Source organism: Lissotriton helveticus, chromosome 8 (assembly GCF_964261635.1).
Source record: "Lissotriton helveticus chromosome 8, aLisHel1.1, whole genome shotgun sequence".
Taxonomy (NCBI): domain Eukaryota; kingdom Metazoa; phylum Chordata; class Amphibia; order Caudata; family Salamandridae; genus Lissotriton; species Lissotriton helveticus.
Genome location: NC_136069.1, coordinates 209,469,899 through 209,484,639, shown reverse-complemented (window position 1 = coordinate 209,484,639; position 14,741 = coordinate 209,469,899). Strand labels below are relative to the sequence as shown.

General features: G+C 44.3%; 1 protein-coding gene across 10 annotated transcripts in view; it reads left to right on the top strand.

Annotated features, from left to right (window-relative positions):
* Positions 1-14,741, top strand: part of ITSN1 (intersectin 1) — a 1,522,922-nt gene that overhangs the window by 514,183 nt on the left and 993,998 nt on the right. For all 10 annotated transcript variants that reach the window (XM_078656938.1, XM_078656936.1, XM_078656937.1 and 7 more), the window contains one exon: positions 7,369-7,443. In XM_078656938.1, coding sequence (XP_078513064.1) covers positions 7,369-7,443 — 75 coding nt within the window. The remainder of the gene's footprint in view (positions 1-7,368; positions 7,444-14,741) is intronic.

Sequence of the window (14,741 nt, the reverse complement as noted above, 5' to 3'; positions counted from 1 at the left end):
GTTGCGTCTGGTCGGACAGTAATGTGCACTGGGTCAATTAACATACGCCCTACGTCCGAATCCGCTTTGGCCCACAGATACGGAGGTAGAGTGTCAAGCAGGGACGCGTCAACGTCGGTGATGGAAAACATGTGTCGGGGGGAACAATGTCTAAGCAGAACGGGGTTGTCGTAAAGAAACACTCGAACTCCATCTTGAGAACACCTAATCGTTGCTCGGAAGTGTTTCAGTAAGTCAAGTCCCATAATGGCGTCAGGGCTATTGGAGGAAAGCAAGAACGTGGTGTCGGTGGTGTTGTTTTCTACGTCAAAGAGAATCGGGGCAGACAAAGGGTTGGTGGAGGGCGTTCCATCGAAACCTGTCGATGTTATGAGTGAGCCAGACAAGGGTGCCCTTGGAATCAGTCGTTTAGATAACGCACTACGTGTTGCGCCAGTGTCTACCAGAAATGGAGACTTGGTACCCAGGACCTTAGCAGTGACATAAGGGCCCTGCTGGTCAACATAGAGCTCGACTGGATCCCTCCCTCGCCCTTGGCTGTCCTATGCGAAGGTGTGAGTGTCGTCATAGTCAGATTGTTGATATTGGTTCTGCCTGGGTCGATCGAACGTATTTGGTCTGCTTGATCTGTCATTAGTCGCGTCATTTGGGGGCCCTCGTTGTTGTCCCCTAGGTCTCGGTCCGTTTGCTACATCCCTGGGGTCTTTGTTTCTGATCATTTCCAGAAGAACTGGGCATTGGGATTTCCAATGGCCAGTCCCTTTGCAGAAAGCGCACTGGTCTTCTCTAAGGTCTGTGCGTCCACTGTAGGAAGTCAGAGTGCGGTCCTGGGGAAATGTAGTCTTAGGGACGTGTGTCTGGTAGTTTCCCCGGTATTGGTCCCGTCCTATAGTCACCCCTTGCAGTTTGGCCATCATCACCCTCTCTTTTAAGTCCTTCTTCTTTTTCTCTGTCGCCCTATCGGTTTCATTTTTCTGATGCTCATAATATTGGGCCATTTGGAGAATCGCTGTAGGTTTGGAGGCTGCCCAACTACTCTCGCTGGCTTGTAGTTTCTGGGAGATTTCCGATGATAGGCCCTTAACATAATTCTGGACGAACAGATGGTGTCCGGTTGCAGTGGTCATGTCTTGGCCGCTGTAATCGGAGAACACCGTTTCGAACCGGGAGAAGTATTCCGATACATCCTCCTGGGGTTTTTGGCGACAGGCTGTTACTATCGACCAATCCACTTTCTTTTCTGGGATTAGGGTTTTTAATTTCTCTACGATTTTATCTGGGAGGTCTAGAATGGATTTCAACGGCTTTTGTCCTGGTCCCCGTTGTTTGTCCAGGTCATCGAGTTGTGACCAGGTATGTCCAAACAGCTCAAGGTGGTCGACTTTCCGGATTTGCTTCCACACATCAGCTGGTAGGCATAACCCGAAGAACAAGTCGATGTCAGCCAGGGTCATGATCGTTGAACCCAGGGCTGTACCCAATTCAGTATAGAAGGCAGTGGGGTTTTTACGTAGGTCGGGTAGAGATTTCCGGAATGTCAGTATCTCTTGCCGGTCCCATGGCTGGTAGACCCAGTTGTACACTACCCTTCCCTTCGCATCTTGGTTGTTTGCATCATCGTGAGTCCCTGTACCCCGAGGAGGAACCCAGTAAGGGGCAGCCTCACGTATCGGCATCATGGGGTTAGATTGCTCGGTTGGTGGTTCGGTCACTACGGGGGCTGCGGATTTAGCTCCCGGCCTTTGTTCAGTGAGGTGGCGGAAAACCTCAAGCGTACGCGTAAGGAGGTCCGACACATCACACTCGCCCTCATCCCCGATATCGACCTTCCGGTACAGAGTCCTTAGACTCTCGGGACCTTTGTCTCGATATCGGTCCTCGTATGCATTCAAGACATGATAACACAGCCGTACGGTAAAGTGTCGTCTGTGACTCCCTATATACGAGCTGAACATATCTGTGATGTACTCTTCATCATCCTTCCTTTCTACCAGTGTCCTTGCTATTTTGTCGATCCCCGCTCGCTCATCTTTGTCTAGCCTGTTTGTTCTTGCAGGGCCAGCTCCTCGAGTCTCATGGTCGTCTAACGTTGTTGTTGGTGCGGGTTTTAATACAAGGGGTTCGGCTGGCACAGAGGCCATTGGGGCCGACGCTGTGGCGGTACCTTCGTTTGCACCTGGGGGTGGCGCGTGCTGCGCCAAGGGTTGAGAAGGGGCATATGGAGGGGGCATGTAGATGATAGGAGGACCTAACAGCAGGTCCTCATTGGCTTGTCGTTTCGAGGGTAAATCAGGGTAGAGCATGGAGGGGGTTCTAACCGGACACTGGCTTGGCGTTTCCATTTCTAGTTTCTGTTTAGCTTTCTCTCTTTCTTTTATCTCCTTTTTTAGTCTCTGAGCAGCTAGGTGGGCTGCTTTTTGCAGCTCTTTTTCCAACCTACTCTCAGTTTTCTTTTTACGTTGTTCAGTTTCTTTTCGCCACATGCCGAAGCTGTCAAGCATAGTAGGTGTTGTCTTGTTTTTACCCAGGGCAGTTTCTAGCGTTTTTATTTTATCATCATCGAAGGATCCTATCAGGGGCCATTGACTTTCTTGACCCTTTTTTGTATATTTATGCCATAGTTTACTATAGGCTATAGCGGTCAATCCATGCTTCATAAACATGTCCTTATTAGGGGTGCCTTCCAGTGGGGCTGGATGGTCCATCTCTAATAGGCGGTCCGGGCTAAACAGGCTACTAATCAGTGGGGAGAAGACAGACATGACGGCTCGTAACGAGGGACTAAAAAGTCAGCACTGCCTATCTTATCACTAGGTGCAAAGACTGGACAGAATATTTCTATTCTACGTTGTTTGCAGGCAGTGAATACCTCATGGATCAAGATAACAAAAGACCAATAAATAACAATGGGGAGAATGAGTAGGTCCGCAAAGATCTGCGTTACCTACCTTTTTCACTATCTGCAAAAAGGGTGGTCTCTTCCCTGTTTGCAGACAGGGAATCTCCAGGAAACAATAGTTTGCGAACAACAGTTCAGTTTCAAGTGATTATTGAGTGGGGGAGAAAAAATAAGCACGGCTGCTGCCCTACCTATCCTCCACTGCTTGCAAAGAGAGAGAGAGCCCGTTGTTTCTCCGTTTGCAGACAGTGAATCCCTCATAGATCAAAATAACAAAAAGACCAATAAATAACAATGGGGAGAATGAGTAGGTCCGCAAAGATCTGCGTTACCTACCCTTTTCACTATCTGCAAAAAGGGTGGTCTCTTCCCTGTTTGCAGACAGGGAATCTCCAGGAAACAATAGTTTTGGGAACAACAGTTCAGTTTCAAGTGATTATTGCGTGGGGGAGAAAAATAAGCACGGCTGCCGCCCTACCTATCCTCCACTGCTTGCAAAGAGAGAGCCTGTTGTTTCTCCGTTTGCAGACAGTGAATCTCCAAATAAATAAAAAGAGCAATACTAGTATTTTTTTAACAAACAAGCAATCAAGCAATTTTTTCGCAACTTGTCGTGGTGACACGACCTTACCCGGACCGCATGGACAGTTTCCTGTCTTCCGAATCCAGCGCCCGATCGTCCTCTCTTCTTCGTTATCCTCGCGGCACTCCTGATGGTTCCCAGTCAGGACCGTAGATCACTCGAGAGAGGTCTGTTCGGAACCAGTGAAGTTCGGATGATCGGCTGTCAGACGAGGGTCTATCGGACAGACGCGTTCCCGATCGTTGCAGTCGTTCACTTTGTCGTCAGGACCTCTCCCACTGGATCCATGGGTCGCTGATGGGCCCCACGCTTGGGACGCCAATTGTAGAAACTAAATGGGGGGCACTACCAACCAGAATATAAGATCCTTAAGTATTGCCCGGCGGTGTCGCCTCTTGAACCCACAAAGAAGTTAAACTACTGAAGAGGCAGCCGCTGGAGACTGGAAGGCAGGAAACAAGGTTTTTATTCTCTCCGGAGGAGAACACAACGAAACAGACAGAAGGTATCGTTCTGAGGTGCTCTAACTGCATCCCTGAGGCCTGGCCTCTTATACACATGTTTATCTGTTTATTGCATGTAACACATTCTCGTTGATACTTTGATGTACGGAAAGACATCCTCAGAATCCCCCCTTTCCCAGCCCGTTCCCACGCAAGGTTACAGTGGAAGCCCCCGCCCCGTTCACAACAGGTGATGATCATCGCGCAGCTGGATATTCCGCCGATTCACGGAGCGTGTGGGGTTCGATCGGATCTCGTGGGGTGGGGGGGGGCTTTGATCATCTCGGGGGTCCTTTGAGGAGGGAAGCTTTCTATTGTACGGGGAGGGGCAAGGGATTGGTATCGGCAGAGCTGGGTGCCGGCCTGGGAACGGGGAAGACAAACGGGCACACAGGGAAAAGGGGTTTGCATCAAAGGGCCGGAGATCATGAGAGGGAAGCAGGGGGGTGCCGCGCTGGGAACAGGATGAGGGCCTGGGGCAGAGCAGTGCCGAAGAGGGGTTTATGACTCAAGGCAGGTGCAAGCAGGGGGTTACCAGCGAAGCTAGGAGGGAGAGAGAGACGCGCTGGCTCTCGGCGAGAGCAGGGAAGCCATGGTGCCCAAAATGGCGGCTGTTTTACGCGCACAAAAGGTTTAAGGAGAGCAAGAGGGCGCCGATAATGTTGACGGTTTTAGCCCAACTTTCAACAATAGTAGCCTCAAATTGTTCAGGGAGATGGAGTCTTTTCTTCAGTAATAAACCAACATCATTCGTGTGTTTGGATTGGCATCCTTTGTAAGGAAGTCCTTTGTCATAGTTTTTCATTTCCATCTGGATCTACCACTAGCTTGTCCAGAAGTCTTGAGTTGCAAAATGTCCCTGATATAATATTCTTTCAGCCTTTTGAGTGTATATAAAATATGTGATAGTGGCACACGGTTGTAGCTTGTCAAATTGGTTCTGGATGGGCACCAGCTCAGCGACTTTGGGTATCCGACTTAGTTGCTCCTATTTAGATTTCCAACAGTTTCAATTAAAGTCCTGTTTCTGAGTGTTTAGCCCTTTCAGCTTGTTTTGAAATTTCACAAGCTTGTTTTCTACACCACAGGATGGAAGAGGCTATGATGGGCCACGTGCCTTTGATTATTTCAGACTTTTTGCTGTTTCTACTACAATGCTGTTAGGTGGGTGAAGAAAACGGGACACGTTGGTGTTTCTTTTCAAGCTTCAATACCAACGATTTCTCAATGGAGTGGTTGTTATCATACAAAGATCCCATTCTGAAAGACTATTCCAGTAGGTCCGCCACCCTTACTTTCTGGAAAAAAAGAGGATCTCTGGCTTACCTACCCTTTCCAATAAACAGTTTTGGGATTTGACTACTACATCTGGAACCTCCTATCCTCACCAGAGGTTTTTTGTTGTCACATCTGCTAACAAGGACTTTCCACTAGGCTTTTATAGGGTCCGATAGCTTTGAACATGAACTGTATCTTGCAGAATTATGGAAAAATGCACGCAATTGTATGAAAGTTAAGGGATATTAAAATGTTTTACGCAAAATTGGGGTCCCCTTCAGGTACATATAATTATTTTTCAGGTTTCTCACCAGAAACATCCACTTTTGTAATAACTTAGTGTATATTTTGTTACACTTCACTAAGTTTGGCCTTCTGTATTCAGCGTAGGTTACCATATTTGCCGCTGTAATATGCATTTGAGGATCACCCAGGGATGTAGATCTTTTTGGTTCATAGAATAATAGGTGGATGTTACCTTTACTGTAAGAGTCGGCAAGATTTTGTCTGTTGCCAAGTCTTCCGTAGTTTTCTTCATAATCAAACTTGTTTGTGTTTCACCTGAATCCTTTTGTCTTCTAATCCATATTTTCAGCATGCCAACTTCTGCATAACACATTCATTACTTGGGCTCAAAGACAGCCCTCTGGAATGTCATTCATAGGATGAGATAGTAATCAATTGTTTATATATATTTTTTTTCTCCAGAGGAATGACTCTCAATGAGGGAAATAGGTTCTGGCAGGCTATCAATCATCTACCAAGAGGGACAATCTGCTATCAGCATTGTTTGTGGCGAAGTACACCTATATAGTGGGCACTTCTAGCTCAGTGCATATGTTTTAAAGGGGTTACTATTCTGCTACTAGCTCAAGAGTAGATAATCAGGTTGACTTTTCCAATCCTGTGCCATCTGGAGTATAGAGTCTTGCTTGCTTTTTGTTACTCAATGGAATGCCCTTTGTTGGTGAAGCAATGGTTTTTAAATGCTAAATTCTAGCAAACGATTATTTTGGAATCCATTAATTTTCTTAACTCCTAATGACTTTAACCCCTGTTCACAATGTAATCCTGGTTGCATACATTCTATCAAAATAGTGCAGTTGTGGGTATGCACAGCAGAGTCTGCTAAAGCTCAGAAGAGAGGGGATGTTGTATTTGTACTAGTCTTTCCCCTTTGCTATATGAGTTCTCACTCAATGCACATGATTCCTTATGAAAATTGGCAAGTTCTCATTGTATGCTTCATGTACTGCTTAAAGAGAGCGGTTTCCTCCAAGGCTTACTCACCTCTCCCCAGGACTTCCTTGAACTCTGTTTATCCAAGGTCATAAAAGTGTTTAATGCTGTATGAAGAACATATAATTCTTCTCTGATCCTGGTTACTCAACTAGATTAATTTCTGGGTTTCGTATCCACTAGCAACTGATAAAAATATATCTTCCTCTGCCACAATATCCAGATCCATCGTTTGTAACATCAAACAAATATATCTTCTTGCATAGGATTTCTGAGCGTATGGTTGATAAAGAACTAGGTCATCAGCTTCTGGTCATTCAAACCTTAGAATTAGTCAAGAATGCTGCTGAGAGAGAATCAATTTGAGCTATGAAGGAACATTATTGTTAATCTGTTATTGATGTTTAGAAAATTATCTTTTACCTTTTCATGGATTTGTTACCTACTGTCTGTTACGTTTTTTACTCCGTGATATTCAGCTTAACAATTCGAAGATTGCTTGTGTCATGGTCGTCCACAGAATCAAACTGGATGGGTGCATCTCTCATTGCTTTTTCCGTGTAGGCTTCGCCTTTCTCCTCTCTATGGCTTTCTGAGCTGTCATTCTCTAACATGAGAACACCTTGCTGTTGGCCAGACTTGTCAAACTTGATTCAGACGAGTGGAGTACTGAGACCTGTAATGTTTAGCTTTCAGGACACACTTTCTCTTGGCAGTTACATATGCAAGAATTTGCTTCCAAAAGCAGTATTGGCCTCTGAGCCATTCATAAGAAGGTGGTTATGAAGAATCCATCTCTCCTGCTGTAGATCATGTAAGCTTTCCTCTTGAACCAGGGATTAATTCCTCCTGTCTTTTTTTCCTAGGCCATGCCCTGATTCTGCAGAAGTGCCACATCACAATCTGGATCACAAAAGGAGTTTTTACATTGCTGGTGCCAGGTAAATGACTATCTCCTCCTCTGCTTGTCACCATTTTGGTGTTTTCTCCCTGACCTCAAGGCTACTATTACGTGCTGGATTTTTTTTCCTTTGGTAAAGTTTTAAGAAATTGAAACAAATTCTTCTCCTGAAGAGATTATAACTAGTGAAACGTGTAACAATTGCTAATACACGCCCTTGTCTCCAGCAAACAAAACTCTTGACGCTCATTTTCGAACTAATGCCCAAATTGACTCTAATAATATGTGCTTGATCCTACACCTTACCACTTCACAGTATTTTTGTAAACTTTATTATCAGTTCTCACAATCCTGAAATCACATAAATTAAAGGATCAGGCAACAATTAAAAATAAACATTTCCCACCATTAAAATGACTTTGCTTTAATCAGCGTAAGCATTTTCGACCACAGTCTCCATACTGTTACAAAAGAAGTGGCAACATCGTCAAAAGCTTGCCATCGTATTGATAGCAAAATCAAACCCTGCCTTTAAGGTTTATGCCGTAATGGCTGTGAACTAGCAAATTAACCCCAAAGCCTGAATTACAGTCTGCACCTCATTCAGAAATGATGACCAGCCTGAGCGGTGGGACTTATTTTTTGGCAGACTTAAAATGGCATTTTGCTTAAGTGAATGCCACCTGAATAATGACGACATGCTACTTGACATCCTAAAGACTTTGTTGAAAAATGTTTTGTTTTTTATTAGCATGTCTTATAGGAGACCACTGGAACCTTCTTCATCGATGTGAGAGGCAACAACATTTTACACATCATTGTTTTATTTTTCGTCTAGCAAAACGAGAAATTCTGCTTGTAGCTCTCGGTAGGGCACTATTTGCTGCATTTTAATATGCAATGCGGTGCACTGTGCCTCCAGATTTTGAATAGAGGTATCCTGACCCTTTTAGTCATTAGTCTGTTTGAGCCATTAAATTGGGTTTCTAGTTAGAGAGTGCTAGAAAAACACAGTAATCTAATAAGCTTATCACAAATCACCAGCATATGTTTCAAGTAACTGCTATATTGTGCATTCTATGCAACAAGTTTAATTTCACGGCTTTCTCACCATTCTAAGTAATGACAGTATAACCAACAATTTCCAGTGATGTAGATAGCAACAAGAAAGCCCCAGATTAATGTCTCACATGTATAGGGCCTTGATTGCACTCAGATTAAAGAGTAAATGCAGTTGCAAACAAACCAAGTGTTGATCAATTTAAATGTTTATTTTAACTGTTAATTTTGAGTTACACATTGGTTCCAAACCAAATTTGCTAACAGTTGGTATATAACGTGTAAACTTAATAAATAATGTATAGGTCAAAAAACAAATCAATTGAAAAAGTTCGAGAAAAGGGAGGGAACAAGGACACATGAACGTAAGATGTCAGATAATATGAGAGATTGACAGAGCTCGTGTCAATAAATGTACATTCCACGCTTCATAAGTTGACATGCAATCACTATTGGTCTGAGTGGATTGCTAGAAAAGATTACTCAATACCCTCAGGCTTCAACAGCATTACCCTTATAGATTTGTGTATATGGCTGCTTAAAATCCCAGGTCAGGTCTCCTTCAATAGATGATATTTCATGCACTACATTCAGAATAATATTCTTTGCTACTACTGATGCAATTCTGAAAAATATTTCAGATTTGGAAAGGGAGCACAGGTGTTCATTAAATATCTGCAGTGTTTTCCAGTGACAAAAGAAATTCTGTCTATGACCCCTCTCCAAAAGTGTCCAACCCTTCTAAAGTGCTGCATCATCTGTGTATGCATTGCCTTGGATAAACCACAGGCCCCTTTTTGATCCATAGAACATTATTCTTTTTCAGTTTTACCAATCAATCCTGTGGTATGTTATTATTATTATTATTATTATATTTAAATTTATAAAGCGCACAGCTACCCGGAGGTTTCCCGGCGCTAGGGACCTAATGAGGAAGTGTACCAGCAAAGAGACTCAAGAAGACTCAATGTCTGTTGAATAAAACTATGCTTCCATCCAAAGGCCGTGAAACGTTTGTTGCGAACACTGTTGTCCAAAAGTCTTCTGAAGTAGGTTATATTCGCTCTAGTGACTCCACAACTCTTATGGCATTTGGACCTGAACTCGTATTTATATTAACTAGAACTGTGTTGTACGCAAAGCTATGATATACTCTTTTTCCATCCGTTGAAGCAGTTAAGGTATTGGAAGTATTTGCTCTTTGTTCAGCCCCCAAAAATAAGAAGAAAACTTCCCACAAAACATTGTCTCTCGTGATTTCCTATCTTGTATCTATATTTTAGATATTCAAAACTTTATTTAGATCGACCCTTCCAGATTTGGTTAAGATAACAAATGCCTCCTTTACTGTAAAATCACCAGGAGCGCTTGTGATTCCAATGCAGAAAAGTGGACGCAGTGAAGTGGATGATTCAAGAACATTTCTGGAATGAACCAACAACGGACTGATACAATCCAGGGCTCAAAATCACAACAGTGGCTTGTGTAATTATATGGCCTGACAATTTCCTATCTGCATTGAGTAATGTTAGAATAGTACAACGCTTGAGGGTGCCAGACTTGATATGTGTCCAGTATATAGGCCTATTTTCCACATGGACTAGTCACTCTACACATTTTTATGAAGGACAAATAAATACACCTCATTTTGCTCTTCAGAACGTTATATGGGTACCTATCTTTCCTTTTGGAGCAAACGCACTAAAGGGTATTGGAGGACTGCTTGCAATTTGTCTAACTACTGGCAATCACTTAATGGTTGCATTTTAATCCATCATTCTTTTTGCCCAGCATGCCACCTCCGATTAGACCCAGCCATATGCAAATCAGCCTTGGCACTTCTCCAACGGGAACAATCCAGCCATGACTGCCAAGTCTGGCACTCTAAGAACCGCAGCCCCAAAAATTTCTCCAGGCACTTTAACTTGAGCTAAATATCCGTTACACTTATCTCTGGTCCTTTGTAAATTTTAACTTTATGGGTACCCTGCTGGTTACCTAAGGGGACCAGAGAATGCTTCTATAGCTGTTCCTTACTGGCTTATGCATGATGGTACCACGTCATATCTGACCAGTACCTATGTGCATTCCCGTAGGTTTCTTTTATCCTTTCAGTGTTTTGGAATGGAACATACTTCTGCCACTCATTGACTTGCTCATGCATGTCCAGGGTCCTCCATCCCTTTGATGTTTCCCTCCATCCTCCTCCGTTTGCCGGCATGGCAGGGATTTAATGAACATATGGGCTCCCTTTACAAATCCTGAAATATTTTCAGAACTGCATAGTTAGTAGCAAACAAGCTTACACTGTCCTGTTCTGTCCAGGCTCCTCTCCAATACATCCTATGAAGCTTCCCCTCGCATATGGAGAAAACCTTGATTGGCCTTAGGTAATTGGTTTAAATAACCCCCGGAAGGGAAAAGTGCCCAGCCGCAAGACCATTTCAATTAAATGATGTTTATTTGGATTTATGGTCTAAGGGAAGGGCACCATATGCCCTGGAACCTGGGGACCGCTTATGGACCCAAACCCTCTCTTGCTAAGGAGATTCTGTTGTGCTATCGAGTCAAGCCCAGCTTCTCATCTTGGTGAAATGTTCACACCAATGTTGGATCAAGCCAGTGTATACTTGTGCAGTGTTGCAAGCATTTTGCACCAAGAGATTGAACAAGCCTATCTGGATGCAGACCAAGAGAGGCTTGCTAATGGAATCAAGTCTATCTCTTACTGTGGGCGGTCTCTCCAGAGTTTCAAATTGAATATGCATGCCTGTCCATCTCCAGACTCCTCATCTAAATATTCAAATGAGCCTGGCTTCCACTCTTTCAGACTTCAGTTGAGATGTGGAGCACTATGCAGTGAGCAAGCTTAGAGACTTGTCACACAAAAAAGCACAATAGGTATGCCTCCTATAGTGCTAGAGAACATATTTTGATGGATATTTCTAATTGATGCCTCATTTTTGTGAGTGGATCTGGAAATTTATAGCTCCAGTGTGTCGGTAGGTGTTGCAAAATACTCCTTGGTAGTTCCATACTACCTCTAAATTTGAATACATCCCTATGCATTGATGCCAGCCTCTCTTTATCCATATCCTTCACAGATATGGAGCTTTGCCTTGTTTACAGATTTTAAACCCCCCCCCCCCCAAACAAAATGTTTTTGGCAATGTGCAGGGATGTTTTTACCTAAGACCACAGGGTTTAAGCTGTGGTGCTCCCTGTAGAAAATGGATGATCACAGAACCAAATGACATCTGCCTTTGGTGCATTGCTTGCAAACGTAATCTAAGACCTGCGGCAAATACTTCTTGATGCATGCGGCAAGCAGCTGTGGAGTGTAAACCATGCTCTGCTTCATCGAGCACAAGAAGTGGGGGAAGTCTCTGTGAGAGTCTTAACACTGTTCATGATTGTTTATTGTCCAAGACTAAGTTAAAAAACAAGTCTTGTCCCAATCACAGGATGCCAAACTGGACTGAGCAACTCTCTACCATTCCCTCTCCAGGAAGTAGTTGCACAGTCAGCTCATGAAGTTCAAACTTCTGTCGCATTGTACGATTGGTACCCGATTCAGACAATGGAACATATGTGCCCTGAATTCCTGAGGGCAAAAAAGTAAAAGAAACACAAGTAATGGACGGAATGCAGAACAAATCAAAACATTCACCCCCAGTCAAAAGATCTGGGTTAAATCCATCTTTCTTTTGCTCACCATGCCTCCCCAGTTTAGACCTGGCCATATGCAAATCAGTCTTGACCCTGTGCCTTATGGGAACAGTCCAGCCTGAACTGCCAAGTCAAGTCCTCCCTGGACCGGAAACAAGCATCCTAGGACCGGTTTCGGTGTTTAATCCCTCTTGAGCCAGGATAGCTGGATTCCAGTGGCACAGTGAGCCGTTCATCATCCACTTTGGTTTTGCTCTGAATTCCTGAGGTCATCGTTGATTTCTGAGCAGGCTTGGACCTTTAAAGAGCTGATGCTCCTGTTAGTTCAGACTTGTCCTGGTCGCTCCAGTGCACCTCCAGTCCCCATGGATTTGTCAAGCTCCCAGTTGGACTTCCACTAGTGGGACCTCCGATGGTGCCAATTGATCACATTCAGCCTCAGCCTGGCATCTTTGACATAGACCTTGCCAGTGGTGCCCTACTTAGCACTGGCCTTGGCGCAAGCGGTGCTGGCTCTGATTTCTGCCATCTAATAGAAAGCTGACCTCCGCAACATCTTTCCAGGGTCATTCTACATAATAACTAAATTGCAGGATAAGGATTTCTCTACTTTTCCCTTCCATCAACACCAGTATTAGCAGAGCTTGGAAGTCAAATTCGGTTCTGACTGAGATGCTGTCAAGGGGCTAGAACATGCTAATCCCCTAGCCCATGTTACACAGATGGTGGCCTTTTAAGAAGGGTTCCTTCAGAATGCCACTGATTTAGGCCCTTAGCCTGAAAACAGAATTGGATTTTGTCCTTTTGGATTCCCTGCTGAGGAGAGCATGCCCTTTGCAGTGTCTGTACACAGTGTTACAAACGTTTGGTATTTACAAATGTCAATGGTAGTGACCAAGGCAAACGTTCTGACCAAAATCTTAAAACCTGGGGCATCGACCACTGAGACCTTATTGCCATTGAGAGGCTATTTCAGCAACCTGGTTGAGCTGTGTTCTCCATCACCTGTGAACTGCCCAATTGCTCAGCAATATAGGCCGGGTCCTTCCTGATTCAGCAGCCAATTCTACAGAATCCGGGATCGGCAAGCAAGGTGAACTCTAATGCGTTCTTCTTGCAGTTATTTCTCACTTTGTTATTTGTTGTTGTTAGGCGTTGTCTGTCGCAATTTTGTACTTTGTCCATCCCACTCCTGACGCCTGCCCCAGAAGCCCATGTGTGTTGTCACCATCTTCAGATTAATTTTTCCACCATTGGGTTTGGAAGCTACTGCTGAAGACTGTTTGAACATTGAAAGAAGGGATTGGGGAAAGCGCTGGTCATCGAAGAATTAGCCTCCAATCAACATTGTAGCATAAGGAGGAAAAGGATATCTGATATCCACTGAACAAATACCGACAAAGTAGGCGGGGCACCTGGGAGACCAACGTGGCGGTCTGACAGTAGGTAACAAAGGGGCAATCTTCACTGGGGAAATATGGAGAATATGCCGTTTAGATTTTGCATGAGTGCCACCAGCTTTGCACAGAGGGACAGTCACCTGGTGTCCAACTTGTCTGCCAAGGCACCAGAATACTGAGGGCTGCAAAGTGTGTGCTGAGTTCAAACCACAAACTGACATTCAGGGATAAGCAGAGACCCGCACACTACATCACGCTTTTGCAGAAGGACAACTCATTGTTAAGAGCCGTGGTCTGTCGAGCGAGGAAGAGTATAACCGAACCACAACAAGGGAGCCTAAGGTTAGGGCTCAGACCCCGAGAGGGACGTCATCAACATCGACCAAGAATACAGAGTACAAGAGAAAACATGAGCAAGTAACAGAAAAAACAGGGGCCAAATGAGCTGAGATCAACATACGCGAAAACCCCAAAGATTGCCTTGGCACCAAAGCATTCATTGACCGAAGACAAGTCATGATTGAATGAACCCTTCTGGTTCCACACCAAGAAACACCATTGGAGGGTGGTCTTCTGAAAAGACATCGGTGTCCTCCGATGGCTGAGGAAGAGAGAGGTTAAAGAAACTGGCAGCTGAAAGGCCGAAATAGAGACCAAATAATGAACACTGGAGATAGAGTGCCAAAAGCAGCGCCTTGCGCCTGAGATTGACATGTACAACATAGTGGTAAAGAGAACAGCATACTGATCTGATGGTCCACAGAGTGGAAGAAAAATCGCAAACATGCTTTCTGCACAAAACTCTCCTTCCTTCGCAAAGCAAAATCTAATATCTGTCACTGCTCCAAGCATTTTAGCTCAAGGATCAGGGCTTTCAAAGATCCAGTAACGGCCAGAGTAGAAAAGTAGTAAAAACCCTCCTCAAGGGACCCTGACAATATATGAGACAATGGAACCGTAATAATTTGGGCCTCTGCAAGGAAAATAATCTAACAGCATCCTCGGGGCCATCTCCTGATAAGGATAGCAAAAGAATGAAAATGGTGGGGTGGAATTTAGAAAGGTGTGCCACAACGCAACTGCGCATCACAAACTCCAGTACCATGCTCAATAGGTACACCCACCAACACTCGGATGAATTTGGAGACTATTAAAATATCTGCCAGAACAGTACTAAAAGAGAGAAAGCTCCCTCGTAGAAGAAGGCAAG